This window comes from Chiloscyllium punctatum, chromosome 40, assembly GCF_047496795.1.
Source record: "Chiloscyllium punctatum isolate Juve2018m chromosome 40, sChiPun1.3, whole genome shotgun sequence".
Classification (NCBI taxonomy): domain Eukaryota; kingdom Metazoa; phylum Chordata; class Chondrichthyes; order Orectolobiformes; family Hemiscylliidae; genus Chiloscyllium; species Chiloscyllium punctatum.
In genome coordinates this window covers 41,229,144-41,253,938 of record NC_092778.1, presented here as the reverse complement: position 1 = coordinate 41,253,938, position 24,795 = coordinate 41,229,144, and the positions used below count along the sequence as shown (strand labels likewise).

At 39.8% G+C, this 24,795-nt stretch overlaps 1 protein-coding gene across 11 annotated transcripts in view; it reads left to right on the top strand.

Moving 5' to 3' along the window:
* The window catches only part of LOC140464494 (ankyrin repeat and fibronectin type-III domain-containing protein 1-like), a 924,898-nt gene that overhangs the window by 742,407 nt on the left and 157,696 nt on the right, over positions 1-24,795 (top strand). For 8 of the 11 annotated variants that reach the window (XM_072559619.1, XM_072559618.1, XM_072559621.1 and 5 more), the window contains one exon: positions 10,375-10,500. The exons of the other annotated variants lie outside the window; for them this stretch is intronic. In XM_072559619.1, the coding sequence (XP_072415720.1) occupies positions 10,375-10,500 (126 nt within the window). The remainder of the gene's footprint in view (positions 1-10,374; positions 10,501-24,795) is intronic. 11 annotated transcript variants of the gene reach the window in all.

Genomic DNA, 24,795 nt, shown 5'->3' with positions numbered 1-24,795 from the left:
TGATTTGGCCTGGGCCTGAGCGCATAGGTGTTATTTGGAGTGGAGAAGACGTGTAAAGGGCATCTTCATGCCCAAAATAAACATAACGCTGGGCCATTTGCCAGGCTTTTCTCTGTATTTATGCTGTCAAGGTTGAGCATTTTACTGCTGGAGAATGAAGCACTTTGCAATTCAGAAACCTGAAAAGGATTTTAAATTTGCTTAAAGCCTGTGCTCTCAACTAAAACAGGCCCGAGTCTCATTACAATCTTAAGTCGGGATCCCATCAAAAGCTTTGCAGGGCGCAATGAATTTAAGTGAACTGGTTTTTATGAATATATTATATGTGATCATATTAAATTGAAACACTTAATTTTAATGAAGAACACACAGTTATCCATACACTCTCACATACTTTCTGATGTGTTATTACAACGCTCTGTGATATTAGATTAGGTTTCAGATTTGCATTCAGAATTTATTTATTTCTTTTATATATTATAGTCTGGACAAAAGGGTCAAATAACCATCAAATCAAAATGTTTAATTCTACTTTCATGTGACTGGATTGTTATAATGTAATCACAGTCAAACAAGGAATTTAACAGATGCACATATTTAACAAAATTCAGCGAGAATGAATACATTTACAGTTTTAAAGCAAATAGATAAATTGGCACTTATTAAAACATCACCATATTTGCATTTATTTAAATAATTGGTTAGCTTTGAATTATATCAGCATAAAGTTTGAGTACATTAGAATAAATAGGCATGAAAATGCCTCTGAATATTTTTTCAATATAAAATTAAATTATGTATCATGAGATTTGGTGTTTCACATTGGGTCAAGGTTAGCTTATAAAAAGTCAACATTTATTATCATAATTCCTGATCATGATTCACTCATAGATCTGCAGTCAGGATTTATTAATAGATTACCAACTTGATTCACTCACAGATCTGCTCGCAATTCATTAATAGATCTGGTCAGAATTTTTTGATATATCTAGAATTGATTCAATGATTGTTCTGCAGTCTACATTCATTGATGGATCTACCAGCCTAACTCATTGATAATAAATTCTAAAAATCTTTGAGTTAAGAACTAATTAATACAATTCTAGAGTTATTTATAGATCTTGTAATGACAGGATTTACAAGGTTATGCGGTAAGAATGGACAGGAAGACCATTCATTGCCTTTAAATTCCCTCAGAAAGACCTCAAAGATCCACCAATGCAGTATCCAAATATACAAGTCATGATTTTGGGGTTTCTACTCCAATGTTTGCAGGAATCTATACCAGATGTTGATCATTCTCTATATATAATGGTACATTTTTGCACTTCAGTCATAGAGTCATAGAGATGTACAGCATGGAAACAGACCTTTCGGTCCAACTTGTCCATGCTGACCAGATATCCTAAATTAATCTAGTCCCATTTGCCAGCACTTAGTCCATATCCCTCTAAACCCTTTCTATTCATATACCCATCCAGATGCCTTTTAAATGTTGTAATTGTACCAGCCTTCACCACTTCCTCTGGCAACTCATTCCATATACACACCACCCTTATCTTGAAAAGGTTGCCCTTTAGATCCCTTTTATATCTTTCCCCTCTCACCCTAAACCTATGTCCTCTAGTTCTGGACTCCTCCACCCCAGGAAAATGACCTTCTGTTAGTGGGTTTTGAGAAGTTTTGTAGCTCAGGTTGAGGTTCTGGATGTAGGTTTGCTCGCTGAGCTGGAAGGTTCATTTTCAGACGTTTCATCATCATACTAGGTAGCATCATCAGTGAGCCTCTGGATGAAGCACTGTTGGCATGGCCCACTTTCTATTTATGTGTTTTGGTTTCCTTGGGTTGGTGATATCATTTCCTGTGATGATGTCATTTCCTGTTCTTTTTCTCAGGGATTGTAAATGGGATCCAAGTCAATGTGTTTGTTGATAGTGTTCTGATTGGAATGCATGCTTCTAGGAATTCTCGTGCGTCTCTCTGTTTGGCTTGTCCTAGCATGGATGTGTTGTCCCAGTCAAAGTAGTGTTCTTCCTCATCTGTAGGTAAGGATACTGGTGAGAGTGGGTCATGTCTTTTTTGTGGACAGTTGATGTTCATGTATCTTTGGGTCTGCTACATGGATAACTAAATTACTTTGTCATCACTAAATTAAACAAATTCCAGGAAACCTTCAAGACAATCAATATAACCTTACTGGTATAAAATTCACTAAAGAGGTGGAAAACAACAACAAACTGCCATTCTGAGATGTCGCAGTAGAGTGAACAGTCAATGGGGAACTACAAACCAGGATCTGCAGGAAAACAATACATACTGACCAAATACTGAACTACAGAAACAATCTTCCCAACACCCACAAACGAAGCTGCATTAGAACATTATATCAACGAGCCATCACACACTGCAGTACAGGGGAACTATGCAGAGCAGAGGGAAACCACCTTTACAGAAAAAGAACAAACCCCAACAAGCAGACAAAACACATCCAGAAACCCTAGCCACTCTCCCCTTCATCAAAAACATCTCAGAAATGACTGCCAAATTACTCAGACCTCTTTGCATCATGGTAAGCCACAAACCTACCAACACATTAAAACAGCAGCTAATGAACTTGAAAGCCCCTATACAGATAACAGGCAAAACTAATGTCATTAACAAAATACCTTGCAAGGACTGTAACAAACACTACGTTGGAGAAACAAGCAGGAAACTAGCCACCAGGATACATGAACATCAACTATCCATAAAAAGACATGACCCACTCTCACTAGTATCCTTACATACAGATGAGGAAGGACACCACTTTGATTGGGACAACACATCCATGCTAGGACAAGCCAAATAGAAAGACACACGAGAATTTGTAGAAGCATGGCATTCCAACCGGAACTCTATCAACAAACACATTGACTTGGATCCCATTTACATGACCCAAGAAAAAGAACAGGAAATGACATAATCACAGGAAATGACAACACCAACTCAAAAAAACCAAACCAGATAAATCGAAAGTGGGCCATGCCACCAATGCTTCATCCAGAGGCTCACTGATGATGTTACCTAGTCTGAAAATAAATCTTCCAGCTCAGCAAGCAAACCTACCTCCAATGACTTTATCTATTTACCCTATGCATGCCTCTCATGATTTTATAAATCTATATAAGGTCTTCAGCCTCCGATTCTCCAGGGAAAACAGCCCCACTTATTCAGCCTCACTCTATGGCTCAAACTCTCCAATCCTGGCAACACCCTTGTAAATCCTTTCTGAATCCTTTCAAGTTTCACAACATTTATCCTATAGGAGGGAGATCAGAATTGCACACAATATTCCAAAAGTGGTCTAACCAAAGTACTGAATTACATTTTATGAGATAAGTCCTAGAGGCATTTATAATCTACTTGTTGCACATATTGTTCTGATATAGTTTGTTTATCCACCTAATAAGTCAATGAATTTTACTACAGGTAGTTCTCCTATAACGCCATTGTTACATTTCAATGAAAACTCACTGAATAGAAAATCACTTAATAAAAATAATGGGGAATTTGGGAAAAGTGGGGTTGGGGCAGACCAACAAAAAGAATCACTCATGATCGCTCAAAAATCACCCAAAAGTCTAACACCAAGTATAGCTTAGCCTAAATGAAGGTTGAAATCATATTTATTAATTATTCAAAAATAAATTTAAAACAGTACATTTTAAAAGAATGTAAGAAAGCTGCCCTCTGTACAGTACCTCTCACAGATAGCTGCTCTGTTGGCAGCTGATCTCAATGCATGCACAGAAAGGCACGAAGACTGGCGCTGACATTGCACATGCGCAGTATGGCATGAAGTCTGGTACTGACATTGCACGTGCACAGAATGGTGCAGAGACTTCAGCATCGGTGCATGCATAGAACGGCATGAAGACCAACGCCGATATTGCGCATGCATGGAATGGAGCGAACATTGTCGCATGCACAGAACGGCGCAGAGATTTCGGCACCAACATTGGCAAGTGCGCAGAACGAAGTGTGCAAACCAATCCCCACTGGAATCGTGCTGTTGCCAATCGAGCTAAGTGTTCTTGAAAATACCATTTCCTAATTCTTCAGTGACATTATAGCCAAACCCACACTGCCAAAATTCATGTTATCTCAGAACTATCTGTATTCTGATTTTGATTTAATTGAGTCAACAGCAGACGGATGGATTTATGCAACTATACTTGTGCTACCTTTATTAAAAAAAACTGAAAAACTCTTCCGTTTTTAACACCTTGCAACCATTCAAGTTGATTCAGAAATTGAAAATCTTGATGTCAATCCTACTTTAGATCAATGATCTCGTGGCACTGTAGTTGTAGGAAAATGTCCTTAAGCGTACAGTGATTATTGATCCAGACTGGATAGGTATTTGATAAGCAGAACTTTATTAATGAAATCTACTCTCAAGGAATGTTGTCAAAAGTAGAGTGCCATAAACAAGGAGAAGTCATCCCTTCTCTCAATGTTACTTTTGGATGCATTCAGGGAATAGCTACAGCTCTTCACGTGCTGGACAATTTTTTTTTTAACTCATTATATCCTACCCTACAAGAACTTTTAGCAGGAGTTAGTGAATAGATGAGGTGATCTTTACATAATGGGAATCAGTAATTGCTTTAATGCAATTTTAATTGAAGCTAGATCTCTGTAGTAGGGTAATTTTTTTATTATTATTTATATTAAGTGAATGAGGAAAGTATCCAAAATTGATTTCCTTACAAATAAAAAAACATGAAATGGAATTGTACTGAGTAAATTAGTATTGTACCTCTTGGAACTTGCATCCTCTTGTTCTGCTCTTGTGGTTAAATTTAAATTTAGGTCTATCTTTTACATAACATTCATTCTTTTACATAGAATTACTTGACAATATGTAGGATTTAGGCATAGAAACAGGTAGGTCATGTTTGTCAAATTAACCAGTAGTGTTGAAAATGGTAATGTATTTGATACTAGAGTAGAGTAACTTTATTTGTCGTTTCTATCATATACAGCTGGTACAATGAAAATGAGACAGTTATCCTCCAGGGCCAAGGTGCTGTATGAACATACAGACTATGTATGTATGAGAGTACAGCCATACAGAGGGCAGTATAAAGTGCACAGGGAAGTGCAAAACATGCAAGACAGCAGAGTAATTCCTGACAAGCCAAGTCAGGAGGCACAGTGGAACAATGAATGCATATTAATAAAACATTGTTTTAGCAGCAATTCAAAATGTTGTCTGAAAATTGCACATGGAATAGAGTGTGATCATACAGTGTTAAGGAGCCTGATGGAATGGGGAAATAAATAATTGCACAGTCTGGCCGTGAGAGACCAAATGCTCAGGTATCTTCTGCCAGATGGCAGGAGGGAGAAGAATTTGAATGAAGGATGTGTGGGGTCGTCCACAATGCTGTTAGCCTTGTGGATGCAGCGTGTGGTGTAAATGTCTATAATAGAGGGAAGAGAGACCCCGATGATCTTCTCGGCTGTCCTAATTATCCGTTGTGGGGTCTTACGATCCAACACGGTGCAATTCCCGAACTAGGCAGTGATGCAGCTGCTCAGGGTACTCTCAATGAACAATCTCTCTGTAGAATGCGGTGAGGATGGAGGATAGAAGATAGAAGATATAACAGTATAGCACAGAACAGGCCCTTCAGCCCATGATGTTGTGCCGACCACTGATCCTCATGTATGCACCCTAAAATTTCTGTGACCATATGCATGTCCAGCAGTCTCTTAAATGTCCCCAGTGACCTTGCTTCCACAACTGCTGCTGGCAACGCATTACATGCTCTCACAACTCTCTGTGTAAAGAACCCGCCTCTGACATCCCCTCTATACTTGCCTCCAGCCAGCTTAAAACTATGACCCCTTGTGTTAGTCATTTCTGCCCTGGGACATAGTCTCTGGCTATCGACTCTATCTATGCCTCTCTTTATCTTGTAAACCTCAATTAGGTCCGCTCTCCTCCTCCTTTTCTCCAATGAAAAAAGTCTGAGCTCAGTCAACCTCTCTTCATAAGATAAGCCCGCCAGTCCAGGCAGCATCCTGGTAAATCTCCTCTGAACCCTCTCCAAAGCATCCAAATTTTTCCTATACTAGGGCGACCAGAACTGGGCGCAGTGTTCCAAGTGCGGTCTAACCAAAGTTTTATAGAGCTGCAACAAGATCTCATGACTCTTTAACTCAATCCCCCTGTTAATGAAAGCCAAAACACAACCCTGTCCACTTGGGTGGCCATTTTAAGGGATCTATGTACCTGCACACCAAGATCCCTCTGTTCCTCCACACTGCCAAGAATCCTATCCTTAATCCTGTACTCAGCTTTCAAATTCGACCTTCCAAAATGCATCACCTTGCATTTATACAGGTTGAACTCCATCTGCCACCTCTCAGCCCATCTCTGCATCCTGTCAATGTCCCGCTGCAGCTTACAACAGCCCTCTATACTGTTAACAACACCTCCAACCTTTGTGTCATCTGCAAACTTGCTGACCCATCCTTCAATCCCCTCATCCAAGTCATTAATAAAAATTACAAACAGTAGAGGTCCAAGGACAGAGTCCTGTGGAACAACACTCACCACAGACTTCCAGGCAGAATATTTTCCTTCTACTCACTGTCTTCTGTTGGCCAGCCAATTCTGTATCCAGACTGCTAAGTTCCCCTGTATCCCATTCCTCCTGACCTTCTGAATGAGCCTACCATGGGGAACCTTATCAAATGCCTTGCTGAAGTCCATATACACCACATCCACAGCTCGACCCTCATCAACTTTTCTAGTCACATCCTCAAAGGACTCGATAAGGTGTGTGAGGCATGACCTGCCCCTCACAAAGCCAAAGATGGGCTTTCTGAACCTATGCAGAATGTAGAGACACTGCTGGGCTTTCTTGGCCATGGAGCTGATGTTGAGGGTCCAGGTGAAATTCTCCACCAGGTGGATGCCAAGAAATTTCATGCTCTTCATGACCTCCATGGGGGAGCCATCGGTGTCCAGCAGAGAGTGATCGCTCCATGCCCTCCTGAAGTCAACAACCATCTCTTTCATTTTGTCCACATTCAGAGACAGGTTGTTGGCTCTGCACCAGTCTGTTAGCCGCTGCATCTCCTCTCTGTATGTTGACTCATTGTTCCTGCTATTAGATCCACTACCTTTGTGTCATCAGTGAACATAATAATATGTTTCGAGCTGTGCATCGCTGCACAGTCGTGTGTCAGCAGGATGAACAGCAGTGGACTGAGTGCACAGCCCTGGGGCCCCCATGCTCAATGTGATGGTGTTGGAGATGCTGTTCCTAATCTGGACTGTCTGAGGTCTCCCAGTCAAGAATTTCAGGATCCAGATACAGAGGGAGTTATTCAAGCCCAGCAGACCCAGATTTCCAATCAGATGCTGAGGAATAATAGTGTTAAATGCAGAGCTGAAGTCTATGAACAGTAATCTGATATAAGTGTCCTTTTTGTCCAGTGGGTGAGGGTCAGATGGAGGGTGATGGAGATGGCATCATCTGTTGAATGGTTGGGACAATTCGCAAACTGATGTGGTTCATAAGCATTTTAGCAAGGCTTTTAATAAAGTCCCTCATGGCAGACTGGTCAAGTAAGTCAAAGCCTTTGGGATGCAAAGCACATTACATCCAACATTAGCTGAGAATCATCAAGCAGATGATGAAGAAGATCAATATTTCTGTGAATGGATGGTTGTTTCCAATGACATTCCACAGGGTTATGTTGGGCTCTCGCTGTTTGTGGTGTACATTAATTATTTGGATTAAATGTATAGAGAATGATCAAGAAATTCACAGTTGAAAATGAGTAGTGGAGTGGTATATAGTGAAGAAAATAACCATAAATTGCCGGAAGATATCAACTGACTCCTCAGGTGGGCAAATGGAATTCAAACCAGAAAAGTATGAGATGATGAATTTGGGAAGGGCTAACAAGGCAAAACACTTACACTATGAATGATAGGACCCTGGAAAGCATTTGAAGATCAGAGGCACCTTGCTTAACTTCTCCATGGATCCCCGAAAGTAACAAGTCTTATAGATAACATGGTCAAGAAAGCATCTGGGATTCTTGATTTCATTAGTCAAGGCATAGAAAACAAGAGCAATGAGGTTATGCTGGAGCTGCACAACACGTTGGTGATGACACAATTGGGGTACTGCATGCAGTTCTTGGTCATCACATATTGGTCATCACATATTGGGAAGGATTTGATTGCACTAGAAAGCTGGCCGAAGAGATTTATCAGGATGCTGCCTGGGTTAGACAGTCTGGGATGTGGGATAGACAAGGTAGTTTTCCTTTGAGCAACAAAGGTTGAAAGGGGACCAGATAAAAGTGTATAAGGTTATGAGGCACATAAATAGGATGGATAGGAAGGCACTTTTTCCATTAGTAGATGGGTCAATTAACAGCAGCATGGATTTAATATGAGGTAGAAGGCTAAGAGGAGAATTGATAAATTTTTCACTTAGATGATGCTGGGAGTGTGCAACTTACTGCCTGAAAGGATTGTTGTCAAAAACTCAATTTAGCTATTCATATGCCTTGGTATAGATTCCAAGACTATGGGCCAAAAACTGAAAAATGAGATTAGTGTTGTCAGACCTCTGTTGGATCGTGGCCTCCTTTTGTGCTGTAAACACCTACGTATACCTGAGCCATCTTTACCATGTACTTCCTTCTCCCTCATATGCTCGTCCAATTACCTCTTAAATGCATCATTACTGTTTGCTTCAACCACTCCCTGTGTTAGTGACTCCACATTTTCTCATTCTTTGGGTGAAGAAGTTCTTCTGTACTCCCTATTGGATTTCTTGGTGACTATTTTAAATAGGTGACTGCTAGATAGGCTCTCCTAATTTTAAATACCTCCATCAGATGATCTCTCAGCATTTTTTTTCAAGAGGAAAGGAACCCATCCTGACAATCTTTTTCTGATGTACATCCATGCCTTTCTGATACCAACCTTGTGAAATCTTCTCTGCACACTTTTCCCTGTCTCTGTATCTTATTATTATTGTGGTGAAAATTGCATACAGTATTCCAAGTATAATCTAACCAATATTTGATACAAATTTGCAAAATTTCCCTACTTTTCAATTCTGTCCATCTAAAAAAAGCCTTATGCTTGGCTTGCTTTTCTTATCACCTTGCCAAACTGTAGTCAGCTTTTAGCGATCGATGTATTTGAACTTTAGTCTATCTAAATCAATAAGATCATCTCACAAACAACTCCTTTCAACATGAAATGCTTAAGTTTCTCTTATCTTTCCTCACAATCAGACTTTTGACTATGTGTGAGTTTTGTGCTTCAATGATTCATCTCGGGGATCAGAACCTAACAAGACTATTTAAGGTACAGTCTGACCTTGAACCTTTAGATTTGATTCACACTTCACTGAACATATTCTATAGTTAGAATTCCTACATAAGTCTCTCGCAGTGAGATTTATTGATGGTTTATTTGAAGAAAATCAGTCATTAAACTTTTACATTATATCTGTATATTTTCATGAAATCCAACATCACTGGAAGCAAATTGAGCACAAGAACTCTGATTTTTTTACTCCATAGCCAAGATGTCAAATGCAAGTCTTTTTTCTGAGATCTGCTGAAAGCCCAAAACCTGACTCTCCAAGCTACCATGGGTTTGTTTAGACTGCTTGAACAGATTTATTCACTGGGGAAAAGTCACAATGATTGACCAAAATCTGAAAATAGAGAAACATGAGATTTGCTTTCTTCTTATGTGACCTTGGTGTAGGCAAATGGCTATTGTCATGAAGGAGTTTATGGCTAAATAAATTGACAGTTTGGCAGAGAATGGGTCAGAATGGGAAGACATAATTTGAATGGTCGAAGAGTGTGGTTGAAAAGCACAGCCAGTCAGGCAGCATCTGAGGAGCAGGAGAGTCACTGTTTCAAGCTTAAGCTCTTCATCAGGAATGCCTTTCTGATACCAACCTTATAAATCTTCTCTGCATACTCTTCACTGTCTCGGTATCTTATTATTGATGTGGTGAAACTTTATGTGGCGAGCTTATGCTCGAAATGTTGACTCTTCTGCTCCTCGGATGCTGCCTGACCAGCTGTGCTTTTCCAGCATCACACTCTTGGACTTTGATCTCCAGCATTTTCTCATAATTTGAATGGTGCATAGTCTTCACAGCATTACTGACCTCTTGGGATGGGAAATATCCCTAATGAAGCTTTAAAATTTTTCATTACAACCTGGAGCTGGATAACACGCATGCTACGTTTCATCATTTTTCTGCTAACCATTTTAATGTCTTTTAATTTAACAATAGTTTTTTTTCTTTCACTTCCCGTTATCAGGTTGGAAAGCAGTAAATTGAAATTGACTCAGCGGTTTTGCCACAAGGAAAGGTTCAGCCAACATGAGAGTGCAGTGAATGAGCAGTTCCTCTCCCACCCCCGCCCACGATCGCTCAGTTTAGACTGGTAAGTGTGATCTCTTGGGAGGCTCCTTCATGCTGAAACACATTCACTTCTCATGTTGTGCTGCTGTGGTCACTGCTGCCTTCAATTTTCTTCTTATATTCTTTCTAAGCTTCAAATATTCAGTCTCCTAATGAGTCTCCTTAATTCCTATATTTCTACTGTTCAGGACTTATCAGACCAGTTCCTGCTCTAACTCACATTTTCTCAGAATTTCAAACCTGTGAACTTCCGCATTACTTCTCAGCCTCGCTTGCTCACACAATCTTCCTGGTTTCAAAACCGAAGAATGGTGTCACTTTGTCTGTGTTAACTTAATTTTCTTCTAATTCTTATGGTCCACATTATGAATCTTACCTTTGTTTCTTTTTGATAAAAACATGAAAATTCAGCAGTTTTGAAAGATATTGAGGCTAGTATACTGTGGTGTTGACCTTGTTTGTTGATGCTTTTAATACTTGGAGAGACCAATGATTGTTATATGTGTCACTGCTAATCAAATATATGTGTTAATGAGGCCAAGAAGAGTATTTTACAAATAATAAAAAGCAGACATTGCTATAATGAAAGAAGACTAAAGTTAACCACTGCTATCTCCAATTATTAATTAAGTGTTCAATTCAATGGCATCAAATAAGACAAAATATGAAATAATGGATATTTATGATCAAGCAGCAATTTTTCAAATGCAAAAAGATGCACTGATAAGGTACAGAACTGAAAACATGCTTCACATGCTTTGGGACTACTGAAGGAATAGCACCCATCATAAATCAGAAGAGTTATTTAATACTATTTTATATTAATTGTATCCTCACCAATGGAACTATGTTGGAAAAATGAACATTTTTAGTTTGTCTATCTGTAATTAGCATTAAACACTGTGTGTCTGGTATAGAACAGATGGGAAATAGAATAATTTGCTGTATATGAAGCATTCAAAGGGCTGTTATTGTGGAAATCTCGCTTTATTACAGGCCAAACTTGTCAACAAATCCAAATTTGAGAGGGATTTTCCAAATTAAAGCAGTGTGAGATGTCAAACTTTTCACACCCATCACCTTTGCAGCCTAAGTATAAACCATAAATGTGTTGACATTCTTTGCCTTGCAATGCCACTCAGCACTATTCTGTGTCTACAGAGACCGATCCAGATAGTTTTGGGGCTTTTTTTTATATTCATTCTCCTATTCTTTAACTTGAAGCATATTTCTGTTAGATAGAGAAGATTGATATGTTTGTAGTTCAGGAGTCGAGTATAAATTGGAAATTAAACTAGTGGTAACAGGAATATTGCTGAGCAGACACCTCAACTCTCTGCCTTCACCCTCTTTCCCACTGTGCAGTGGCACTTGCCGCCTATGACGTTATAAGAAGGATGAACTATTCACTCAAGTTTTGGATGCAGTGTGGAAACAACCCAATAACAGATAAGAGAACAAATAAAATATCACTATTAGAGCCTTCCGACCACAGGCATAGCAACAATGATCAGCATTAAAGAAATGGTATGGGTGTTTATGGTGGAAAATGGTTTCAGATGTGTCTCAGGGGCGAGCCCCAGGACCCACATTTAGCATTCGGCTGCTATTTTCTTTTTTATGAAGTCAGTAAAATTTCACAGCTGCGTGGCAGCCCACAAATGAATTGCACATGCAGCAGACGCTGTTAATTGAACACTTTAAACAGCAGATTACAAAATTTCAGCCAAAGAATAAATAAAAGTGGACTTCAAACATTATTTCACAGCAGTCAGCTTTTACCCTGTAATAATATTTCAGTAAGACAGTCGGGTCAACACAAAGAGCTGTTAAGTGGCTTCCTAAGAAAGTACAGGTTGTGTCCTGTATGAATTTCTTCCTTTTTCTCTTTCTATCATCTCCCATTCATCACTCTACTTTTTTTTACTAGACTTTCCTTTTTTATTACCTTCATTACCTTCTTCGCTAACCTTTTGGCATTTTCTAATCTCTCTCCCCTGTTTTGACACTTACGATCTTTTGTCTACCTCTCTCTCTCCCTTACCTTTCATTGTTTTTTTCAGTTCTTTCTCTGTTCCTCGGTCTGACTGTCAGACACCACAGTTCTCTCATCAATGTCTATGTTGTTCAACTGACCCTTTGCATTCATTCTTACCACTGAATTCCTTAATGAGAGATCAGAGTTTGTGCACATTATTCTGTTATGTCTCTACACCAGCATTGCTGTTGTAAAGATCACATCATCTTATTTCCTTTAGTTTTGGACTGTGGATTTTAAAAAAGAAAGTATTGCTTTCAACCAAGGAGACAATGCCAAGATATGGCTGAAGTTTTAAAAACTAACTTTAATGGAGTCCATTGTGAGTTGTACACAATGTTTCATATTTCATGGAACAATGAGAGCAAAAGCAGACATTATGGAGTTGATGGGTTCTGAACTAGGAGGACAATTGCTTGACACCAACATTCTGATTAGTCCCTAGCCTGGTGACTGTGGTTTATGTGGGGCCAATACAGCAGGGAAACATCCTGCCTGTAAAACAAAAACATCACAAAAATCTCTCTCTGTACTTGTTTCTCTGTGGAGGTGTGAGAAAGTCTCCTGAAAGAGCTAACTATCTTGGACTCACCTTTCTCTGCAAATCTCCACTGAAAGAAGATGAAACACCTTCAAAGATAATGGAAACACGAACTTTCAACCAGTGAATGAAAGAGAATATCAGTGTATAAACAATCTTGTCCGAATATCAAAGGATTAATGGGAATTGAAAGAAACCAAAAGAAAGCAAATCATCAACTCGGATGGCCTGGACTAGTTCTGTTGAAATGTGGTTTCCCTGGTTGTTTTCCTTTTCTGCCCTTAACATTCATGTCTTGTTTGTCTTTTTGTGTCCGTCTGTTTGAGGAAGGAGTATGTTTAAGTTATAGAGATATGTTATCAATTGATGTTTCCTAATTGCCGTTGGTTAAAGACAATTTGTTTACTTTAAATAGCTCTTTTCTTGTTAACTACAGAAACATTGTGAGAGCCTTACTTTAACCAGAGTTCGTTAGCCAGGTAAATTGGGACTTTCAATAGTTTGATTAAATTATTTTACATTTCTGATGATTCCAGAAATAGTGGGGCTTAATTTCCAATGCACTACCCAGTGAGTAATGACACTGTTACCCAGGTCAATTTCAGTTCAGACAAGTTCAAATTAAGTGCATAATGTCAGTACGCTATTTGTGATAAAATAAGACAGAGAAAGTATCACATTGTCCACAATTTAAGAAAGTGGCTCATAAATTCAATACCGATTATGAAACAATATGGAGAGAGTGATCATATCAGGATTTTGATAATTAAAATATTGTAGCATGCTACCAGAATGAACAGCTATTTTATAGTTTATTTCACACCCAGATCATTGCTGGAGACCAGAAACCTGCACAGATCCAGGCAGGACAGCACATGGTGCTATAGGCAATCAAGGACTTTGTCCACAGGCACAAGGAGGAACAGTTACGACAGATAGGTTGGTCAGAAGTAATGGCCTTCATAACCCAGAGGCTGCAGGAGTGCAGCTACATTAGGGGGACCCAGCTGCTCCAAACATGCAATCAGGCAGATCCAGCACCCTCAAGGTTTGGTGTTCTATTCACTTCAGGACCAAAGGCATGGTGACAGTGGGTTGGAGAACCTAGCATGCAATCCAGGTGCCCCATCCTCAGAAGGAGATGGGGCAGTGCCAGGAGATATCTAGCTGGAGGAAGAACCACACACATGTTCCTTTGAAGTCGTTTACTTATAGGACACTCTAGAGATGGCTGGGACCTCCACCTCCGTCCTGCCTGTCCCCATCCGACTATTGGAATTGAAGGCAAAGGGTGCCCATTTGCCTCTGGCAAGAAGATCCTCACCATGTCAAAAATACCCTGAGGTTGCCCAACCAGACCCATCTATCAAACCTAGGACAACACTGAGATGTAGTGAAAGTGAAAGGAAAAGAACCTTTAGAAAACACTTTGGTGGTATGGGTAATTGTATACTGTATATGAAGTACAGTATCTCATTTGTATGATGTTGGTTGCTTTTGAACCACATCCGTTTATTTGAGTTTTTGTCAACCCTTGAATGTAACTATGCCAGAATGATGCCTTAGTCATGTCCATGCAGGATGTACCATGGGTCAATATCTGTGTTGAGAGCCTGATGCAGTTTGGTGGAAGCAAGTTGAATCAAGTATATATAGGGCTGTGGGTGCCTGCTGTAGTCAGGCAGAAAGAATGTAGTCAAACATTCTTTCCTGACTTCCATATCCAAAAGTGATGATGTGAACGAAGTGGTCAGCAATGTCTGGAGTGAGGAACTTTACAGCACATGGGGCAGCACTAACTTAAGATCACTTGCGAGTAGGAGATAGCAGTGCATGTATGTACATCTGTCTACTGCATGGGGCTGTGTGCTAATTCTTTCCCTCTGAAGTGTCTCACGTCATTGGGTCTCGTAGCCACCTCCCTCACAGGTTGAGATACTAACTCTTCCCACTCTGATTGTGGATGCAGCCATTTTCTTTCCAATTGCATAATTTCAGCACAGTAGAATTTGATAGTGTATACTCTTGGATACTGGATTCCACTTTCCAGTTCTATGTGTTGTGAGGCCCTGATCATCTAGATCCCTGTTTTAATATTATTTCCCGTAAGCCCCATAGGCTTCTCAGCTCTTCAGGTCCTAACCCCCCTGCCTCTAGTGCATGAGGTGACCATACCATGTCTCCCCCTTGAAGCCAGGGTGCTCCTGATCATGGACTAGCCACCCTCTTGCATTGACTTATTCCCATCCATGCTTAAGAGTATATCACCTAACAACTGCAGTTGTCCCCCACTTCATAATTATTATTATTCTGTCCCCCAGCCTCAAATCCCTATCCCCATGGTCACTGATGCAGGTCATCTTCCTGAAGCAGTGACCTCCCTTGTCCCAACTCACCCACAATTCCTTAGTTTCTTTGGACCAATCTAATGAACAGAACATAACCTACTCCCATGAGCAACCTAACCAGTCAGCCCTGAATGAAAAATGTCCAGACACCTGACTGACATCTACATGTTCCCAAATCCATTAGCCCTATTTCCTGGACTTGCCAATATAGAGCCAGATGACTGTGACCACTCCCTAGACTGCAGAGGCATGGACCCCCTTGACTGAGCACTGACTGGCCAATCCTCTGGACTGGTATCAGGGGCTGCCTTTGACTTTCTGTGTTGGTACTCCCTGAATGACAGGTGTTTCCATGGACTTCAATGAGGATTACTTTGCTAAAGCTTTGAGACATGGATGCCTGGTTGCTGCACATGTAATGTGCTTGTTGCATAAGCTGATGGCACATGATACAGGTATGAGGTTAATACAGCTGTACAGAAAGATGTACGCCTCCTTTACTGAGGATTGCAGACCAGCTAGGCAAGTTGCCTGGTTGTGTGAATGCACTAATTGCCATGGCAAGGCAAGGCAAGTCATAGATACTGCGAGCTTGCAGGTTCCACAAAGATCTGTTTTGGGACAATTGCTGTTTGTCATTTTTATAAATGACCTGGAGGAGGGGCTTGAAGGCTGGGTGAGCAAGTTTGCGGATGACACAAAAGTCGGTGGAGTTGTGGACAGCGAAGAAGGATGTGCAGGTTACAGCGGGATATAGATAAGTTGCAGAGCTGGGCAGTAAGGTGGCAAATGGAATTCAATGTAGCTAAGTGCGAAGTCATTCACTTTGGTAGGAGTAACAAGAAAATGGATTACTGGGCTAATGGTAGACTACTTGGCAGTGTGGATGAGCAGAGGGATCTTGGTGTCCATGTACACAGATCTTTGAAAGTTGCCACCCAGGTAAATAGTGCTGTGAAGAAGGCATATGGTCTACTGGGCTTTATTGGTAGAGGAATTGAGTTCCGGAGTCCTGAGGTCATGTTGCAGTTGTATAAGACTCTGTGCAGTTTTGGTTGCCATATTATAGGAAGGATGTGGAGGCATTGGAACGAGTGCAGAGGAGGTTTACCAGGATGTTGCCTGGCATGGTAGGAAGATCATATGAGGAAAGGCTGAGGCACTTGGGGCTTTTCTCATTGGAGAAAAGAAGATTTAGGGGAGATTTGATAGAGGTGTACAAGATGATTAGGGGTTTAGATAGGGTTGACAGTGAGAACCTTTTTCCGCGTATGGAGTCAGCTGTTACCAGGGGAGACAGCTTTAAATTAAGGGGTGGTAGGTATAGGACAGATGTTAGGGGTAGATTTGTTACTCAGCGGGTTGTGAGTTCATGGAATGCCCTGCCAGTAGCAGTGGTGGACTGTCCCTCTTTATGGTCATTTAAGCGGGCATTGGACAAGCATATGGAGGTTATTGGGCTAGTGTAGGTTAGGTAGGCTTCGGTCGGCGCAACATCGAGGGCCGAAGGGCCTGTACTGCGCTGTATTTTTCTATGTTCTATGTTCTGTGTTCTAGGTGCTAAGTGAATGTGCATTATGACAGCAAGCAAGCAGCCCTGAGATGTAGTCAAGTGTGTGATGCTGGAAAAGCACAGCAGGTCATGAAACATCTGAAGAGCAGGAGAATTGACGTTTCAGGCATAGCCCTTCATTAGGAATGGCTTATGCCCAAAAAGTCCATTTTCCTGCTCCTCGATGCTGCCTGACCTGTTGTACTTTTCCAACACCACACTCTCGACTCTAATCTTCAGCATCTGCAGTCCTCACTTTCTACTACCCAGCTCTGAGATGTAGCCTAGTCTAATCTGTGAGTTGGGTGCCTTTTCATGTGTGTCAAGTGTCCTTGCATCAGCCCTGCAATACAGCTCTCAGTACCCTATGCATCCTGCAAATGGATCAGATAGATACCATGAGAAGCCAGAGGGGTTAATGAATCTCAGAATCCAATGTCTGTGAATGAGGGGTGGGTGAGGCTGACCCTATGGATTGTGCCTTGGGGTGGTGTTTTATGCTGCGCAACATGAGGTTGTCCACAACCAGCAGCAAGCTGAATTCATCAGTTACCCACTTTGACTTGCATGTTGAAACTTCTTGACATCTAGTTTGTTTGGTGCATTTGATCAGATTTGGAGTTAATTAAGGTGTTTAACAAGAAATAATCTTCCCAATTTGGTTACTCATTGCTGACTAGCAAGAAACCTGCCATGATGGTGAGATGGGCGTTACAGATTTCTTGCACCATTCTGCCACACATTTCATTGTAGCCCATGTCGTTCAAGACTTTACAAGATTATGCCTACAGTTTTTAAACTTTGCAATTGGCTTTGTTTTTATATTATAAAGCAAAGCAAGGTTCAAGCAAATCATTGAAATTTATAAAATACATTTAGAGCAGTTTACTTTTTCTTAATTTATGTTCCAAATTCAGATGAACAATGCTCTGCATTCATCCTTGCAGTGGTTGTTATATGCTGTGCAAATATAAAAGGTTATTATTTTACAAACCTAATGCTTCAAATAGTGAATATGAACAATCTGCCTTTCAGCCCACATCAAACAGGGATATGGTAGTGCAGTCTGTCAGGATGAGATTTAAACAGACAGCACAGCAGAACACTGGGAGAGACTCCAAAGGGCTCAACAGTGCAATCATTTCTAATAAAATAAATAAGCATATCTTCCATTTCCCCTAAGAAATTATTGGTTTAATTCACCTTTCGGCTTTCCCAAATCAAGATTGTTCAAAATTGTTTAGGTAAAAATGTCAGAAAAGAGCTGGTTTATTTACTGATGTTTGTTTTCATTCAAATTCAGTGTTCAGGAATTGTTCGATAATAAGTCAGATTTTGCAAAGAGTGGCAATCTCACACAGAGGGAGCCCTTTTAGAAGCTTCGTATTTCTGAAAGAAGATTCCAATCAGGGTTCCCTCAGAATTGCAGAGCCTTAATTCCTAGCTGACAGTTTTCTCATAATGCAGAACTGTCAGAGGAAGGCAAACATAACCTTTTTCAGCTGCCACATTCTGAAATTTAAAGGTACTAGCAACCACTTTGACAGCTGCGGTTAATAAGTTCATAAGGTAAGTATGCTATTAAGGTGCTGGGAGGATAGGGTGCCAGATGCGTACGGGCATGGGATGCCACATAAGTAGGGTATCAAGTTGGTAACTTGCCAGGTATACAGGATGACAGCTGGGAAGGATGCCAGTTGGGGAAGGGGCAAGGTGCTACAAATAGAATAACAGATAAATGGGAGGTAGGTGCCAGCTGGATGGGGTGCCAGCTGTGGAGTGAGGTAGTGTGCCAGAGATAGGATGCCAGATAGGTATGTGGTAGGGTTCTCCTATTCAAGATAAGTAAAATGACAGCTGGGTAGATGGTAGAGTTCTTGGGGAAAGATGCCAGATGAGTAAGGGTAAGGTGCTAACTAGATTGGAGGTAGAGTGCCTGCTGTGTATGTGATACAGTGGGAAGTAGGGTAAGTTAGGGTGGGCGGGAGAAATCAGGTCTGGTGAAGGGTGTAAGTGTATGAAAGGTGTCTTATTGAGAGTGTGTAAAGTAAGTATTGGATCTTTTGAACTGTTACTCAGGAGTTTCTCTATTTGTTTAATAGTTTAATACTTTCTGAGTAGCTAGTTTACTTAATTTTATCCAAACGCTGCAAAGTCTCAGATTTAAATTGAGATTGTTGTAGGATTCCAAGTTTAGTGGCATTGCCCAGTGGAAAATTCACTTTCTCGGGCTACCCCTTCAGAGGGTCCTACAATGGGCTTCTACAATGTCCCCATGCGCCACTCCTATCTATGCGGGCATAACAACTTTCTGAACAGTAGAAGTTCAGGGCCAATGTATTTGTTAGTTTGCAAACATCTATTATTTAATTTTATTGAGAATTTATGATTTCATTACTTGCACATGAGAAAATGACAACCAGTCACTGATTTTGCATCCCTCTTACAGGGTTTTATAGAATTAATAGAGTACTCCTTTTCTCCTGGCAGCATAGTGCCATGGCATGTTACATAAAACTTATTATTTCATAAAGACTGATGAAAGTTAAGGCCATCTTTTATGAAGGTATGAAAATATAATTCCCTGATCTGTTGTTTTTTCTGTGGAAACCAAGTTTATAAAGATTTCCATGTGTACAGTTGGTTATTAGTAGTAACAAATGTCTTTCATTAAATTTGTTGCTATGATTCACATCAGTCAGGACAGAGTTAAAGAGCTGCTGGTAGTGATGCAGTTGCTATAGCAACTTATCTAAAACATATTGTTTTAGGAATCAGATGATGCCAGTCCACACAGAATTGTTTTAGTAGGTTATCTTTTCTGATTGCTGTCTAGCCATTTCTTTTTGTCCGTGATACAAGGAATTTTTTTCTAAGGTTGAACTTAAAGAGAACTTTTTCAATTTCACATTATGTACAGGATTTAAAAAAAATATTGTTGCCATAAATCAAGTCCCAGTTACCTAGGCCTTTAAGCTGCACATACTCCTGACCTGGAATTATAGTGCTGTTCTACCACTTTCACTGCATCAAAATCATAAAACTATGTGTGTATCTATACCGCATAGACTGCAGTGCCCAAAAAAGCAGCTCAGCATTAAATTTTCAAATATGATGAAGGTTTATCCTGTATTGTTATTACTTGGGCACTTGGAAACTAAAGTAGGAGTGAATACATTTTAAGTTTTCACTCTGTGAAGGTAACTTGTTTTGTTGAAAATGATAGGAAGATATTTTAAACAATGAGGTTGAAACAGCATTTTTAAAAAGGCATGTAATTTAAGATAAGTGATTAGATAGGTAGTGAGATATTTGCTGGAATATTTTTCCAAGTTAAGCTTGTATGACCTATCAAAAGAAAGTCTAGGGCCTCAAACAGGTTCAGTTCAGAAAAAGAAAAGACCCATGCCAGCAGAAAGACAGTCATTTTTGCCAGTCTCCAGACTACTAGTGCTAGGAAGAAGCCTATTTTAGCAATCCAAGTAGACAGGTCTAAAAAGAAAGCTGAGCTTTCCTTGGAGTTCAGTAAGAAATGGCAATGAGTTAGCCTGTATCTGTGTGTCTTTGCTAAAGCTGGAGGAAATTTGGTCTGATGACTGTGCAGAAAGGAAATTCTTGCAAATTCGGTAGTTGAGTAAGAAATTTAAAGTAAGGAGAGGAGTTATACTTCAGTGGACTTGAGTGCCTGTAAAGGGCATTGTTGGGAAAGAAGGGTTGAATCTTTTTTGATGTGTGTATGATAAGGTCTTTCCAAACTGTCTTTATGGCATTGTTTTGTTTTGTGTATTAAACTTATATTTTTTAGTTAAAAGTACATTGATATCTGTGTGAATATGATCAGTGACTGACTACCATGGTAATCCAAATCGTCTGGATCTGGGGTGAACTGGCTCTCTTCCTTTTTTTATTTAACTACCCCCTTGGCTGTAACAGAGTCAATTTGGAATAGTTTTCTCCCAGAACAAATTAATTTATATGTTAAAAAGAGCCAGCCTTCTTGAATTAACTTATGTAAGAGTGAACTTATAAATGAATAAAGATGAGAAGAAATAATGACACAACATACACACACTCAGATTAGGAATAAAAGGTGATTCCAAAAACAGGTAAAACTTAAAAAATAGATATACACATCAGTCTCTAAGATGCTCATTAAAACATAAATAGTGGAATATTATGGCTATTACATTTGGATGTACCAGAAGCTTTGATGTTGGTGGTTGAAAAGTTTATCTCTTGACTCTGCAGATTAATTGAAATTCTTTTGTTCTTGTTGCTTTTTATGATGGCTAGTTAGCAGTACTCAGAGTGGGAGAGTATATTTTCTTTACTTTTGCAACAATGTAGGAGACTTTAATGGCTGTTGTCAAGCTGTGATCTTCACAGCCCACGGGATTCATTGAGTCATCAAGATCTACAGCACAAAAAAGTCGTACAGCCCGCTGTGTTGATACCAGTGAAATACACAACACCTAAATGTTCCATTTTCTATAGCCTCGTATGCCTTGGTATCACAAGTGGACATCTGAATATTTTTTCAATGTTATGAAGGTTTCACCCATACAATCTGTAAGTTCCAGATTCACACAAGCCTCTGGGTGAAACCGTTTTCCTCACATCCCTCCTGTAATGTGGATTCTGCACAATACTCTTGCTGTGACCTAACCAGCATTTTATGCAGTTCTAGCATAACCTCCCTACTCTTAAACTCTTAATAGCAAATCTACCACATGCCTTCTAAACCATTTCATCTACCTGCCCTGATACCTTCAAGTACTAGTATTCATGTGCATCAAGATGCCTCTAATCCTCAGTGCTTCCTATGATTCCACAATTCATTGTGTGTTCCATTACCTTGTTTGTCCATTATCTGTTTAGTCCACAAGCAAACATGGCAGATTACTAACACATACAGACCCCCTACTGCAGTTTGTTTTTAACCTCTTTATTTGTGTACCAGAAGGGTAAAACACAAACATGTCTAAAGGAGATGGGTTGAGGTAGTGGCAAGGCAGTGTCGTAAACACCACATTGTTCCTTGATTTTTAATGTTAATGTTTGCGGTTTCTCTGACTATATACATGTGCGATATTCCATGAATCCATGCAAGACTGTACCAGACAATCACTGAATTTACATCCACAGTCATTTTATGACTATAGTAGTCCTCTTAAAAGACGGCATATGTTGGAATTAAAGTTTAAGGAGTCCATAAGTAATCTGAGATTCTGATCAGCCATCATGACATGCATTGTGGACATGTCTTTGTACAGGATTAGTGGTGCTGGAAGAGCACAGCAGTTCAGGCAGCATCCAACGAGCAGCAAAATTGACGTTTCGGGCAAAAGCCAAACGTCAATTTCACTGCTCGTTGGATGCTGCCTGAACTGCTATGCTCTTCCAGCACCACTAATCCAGTATTTGGTTTTCAGCATCTGCAGTCATTGTTTTTAACATGTCTTTGTACCGTTTGCTTGACCTATATCTCAAATTGATTTAGGTAAAAATACCTAGAGGATAGAACCAATGCTTAACATAATCCATGAAAAGATTCTTTGTTAATTTGGGAATATTATTTTGCTGTACCTGGATTGTGGGTAGGTGAACTTCTTTTGTGGAATTACAGAGTAAGAACTTACCTCCAAAATTATCCAAAAAGCATTAACTGCAAACAGCAATAGTCAAGTGGGCTAATTTCAGAAAACGAGTAATGAACTGTTAGCCTGTGCCTTCTCATGGCACAGCTACCATAGTTCTCAGGCTTATACCTCAACAAAGGCATTCATAGACGAGAGTATAGCAATAGTGTAAGCTGAATGGAATATAATAAAATTGGGATTTTGACAGCAAGTGTGCCCCACCCACTGAATATCCAATTCCATCTCAAAGTCTTCAGGCTCATGTGTAGTGGAAACATACTTGTGTAATATGTTATGATCTTAGTAGAGATGCATAATTTTATTTTTAAGTTGACAAACTTTGCAATCACAATTACTTATTAAAAGAATAAAGTCAGGTAATTCCATGGTTTAAATTAAGAAGAATGTTTATTCCTTAAGTGTCCATAATGCAAATGCTACCTACCGTTGCAACACTACTCTAACATTCAGAATGAACTTTATTTCAACCTAAGTTAAATGGCAAATTTTGGTTGAATATAATCTATAAATTGTACATTAAATAGCACATTCAGCTAAGACAAATTTTATGAATTGGTGCATTCATATTTTGGTGATCACCACAAAATCCTTCCAGGTGAATTGGTGAAAGAGAGTACGGGCATACTAAATTGCCCTTAGTGTTAGGTAAGGGGTAAATGTAGGGGTATGGGTGGGTTGCGCTTCGGCAGGTCAGTGTGGACTTGTTGGGCCGAAGGGCCTCTTTCCACACTGTAATGTAATCTAATCTAAACTCTACGGTCCTCACTTGTAATTTCAGTTTATCTGCAACTAAAAGGTAGTCTGCTCCCCAGACAACATCCATCTGAGTTCCATGGACATGATCTTGACTATAAGTGGTACATGTCTGCAGAACTTACTTGACTCAGTCTGTTTGGGGTAGGCTCACAAATATTGTCTGTAAGAAACAGAAACGATTGTAGCAGTTTATTTGCTTCTGATTAGGTGTCTCAGTCTGCTTACCTTTACTGGACAAGTGAACTCATCAACTGCTGTGGCACAGCTTGGACAGATCTGTGACCATTTATTTCTTTTAAACAGGTTCGGTTTGCTAGGATTTTGGGTTCTTAAACCTCAGTTCATCGTTCCTTCCAAGTTATATTTAAATATACAGATTCCCTTGAAATTACTTTTGAGCTTATTAGTGTCATGGTTGAGAACAAATCCTAAATGTCAGATGTTCTCCATCACTTATGTGATGTATTGCTTTGCCCGTGTCAAACAAATGTTGTTTCTAAGTCAGTATCCTCAATCTGAGAGCTAAATTGGAAACTGCTTTTTGAGACTCATGCCATAAGGTTCTCTTTTGTATGCAGATTGACCTGACTGCAACATTCAATACTCCATTAACGTTCAATTTTGTGAAGTAAGAGTGGCAGAAATGGCAAATGTAGCCCACGACACTAAAACCACACTGTCTGAACTCACCATTATAACATCTATTTGTTACTACTATGTCAGGCTTATTGACTGGAAAGCAATATCTCAGGAATCAGTGATCAAGCAATAGTATCTCCAACAATGATGCAATATGGAAGACAATGCCAAGGGCCTGATTTAAAAATAAGATTGATTGAACTGAACACAGATCCTTGACATCTTCATTCCATTCACAAGCAGTTGGCTATTAATGTTCCTGCAATCTTTTCTGGGGTTCTCATGAGAGATGAAAACTCTTTAGTGCCACAGAAGTGCTTAGCTATCTCCCTTTCTAAAAGGAAGGGGAAGTGGGAGAAAACAAAATTGGGGTAGAAGGGATGGGTGGGGAAAGAAATGAGTTTGACTGGGTTCGGTGTCAGCCAGTTCACTCATTATCCAAAATTTATTTCTCAGAAAACATAGCTGGAAGGCAACGTTTGTGGAATGTATAGTGCAAATCAGAAACAAAAATCACTGTCATTGTGCTGCAACTTATTTTGTCAATTTCTCAGGGGGTGAGAGATAAATAGGAGGGGGGTGGGGCTAAGGGGAAGGTAGCTTGGAAGACGATAGGTAGATGCAGGTGGGGGGGGGGTGATGGTGATTATGTGGATTCCATTTTAACATGTGTTTCAAAATGTTTAAAATTGTATATTATGTAAATAATTTGATGTATTTTACCTTCAATAATTTTGCTTAAAAAACTTCTAATTTATCTTTAAACCTGAATCTGCAGTATTA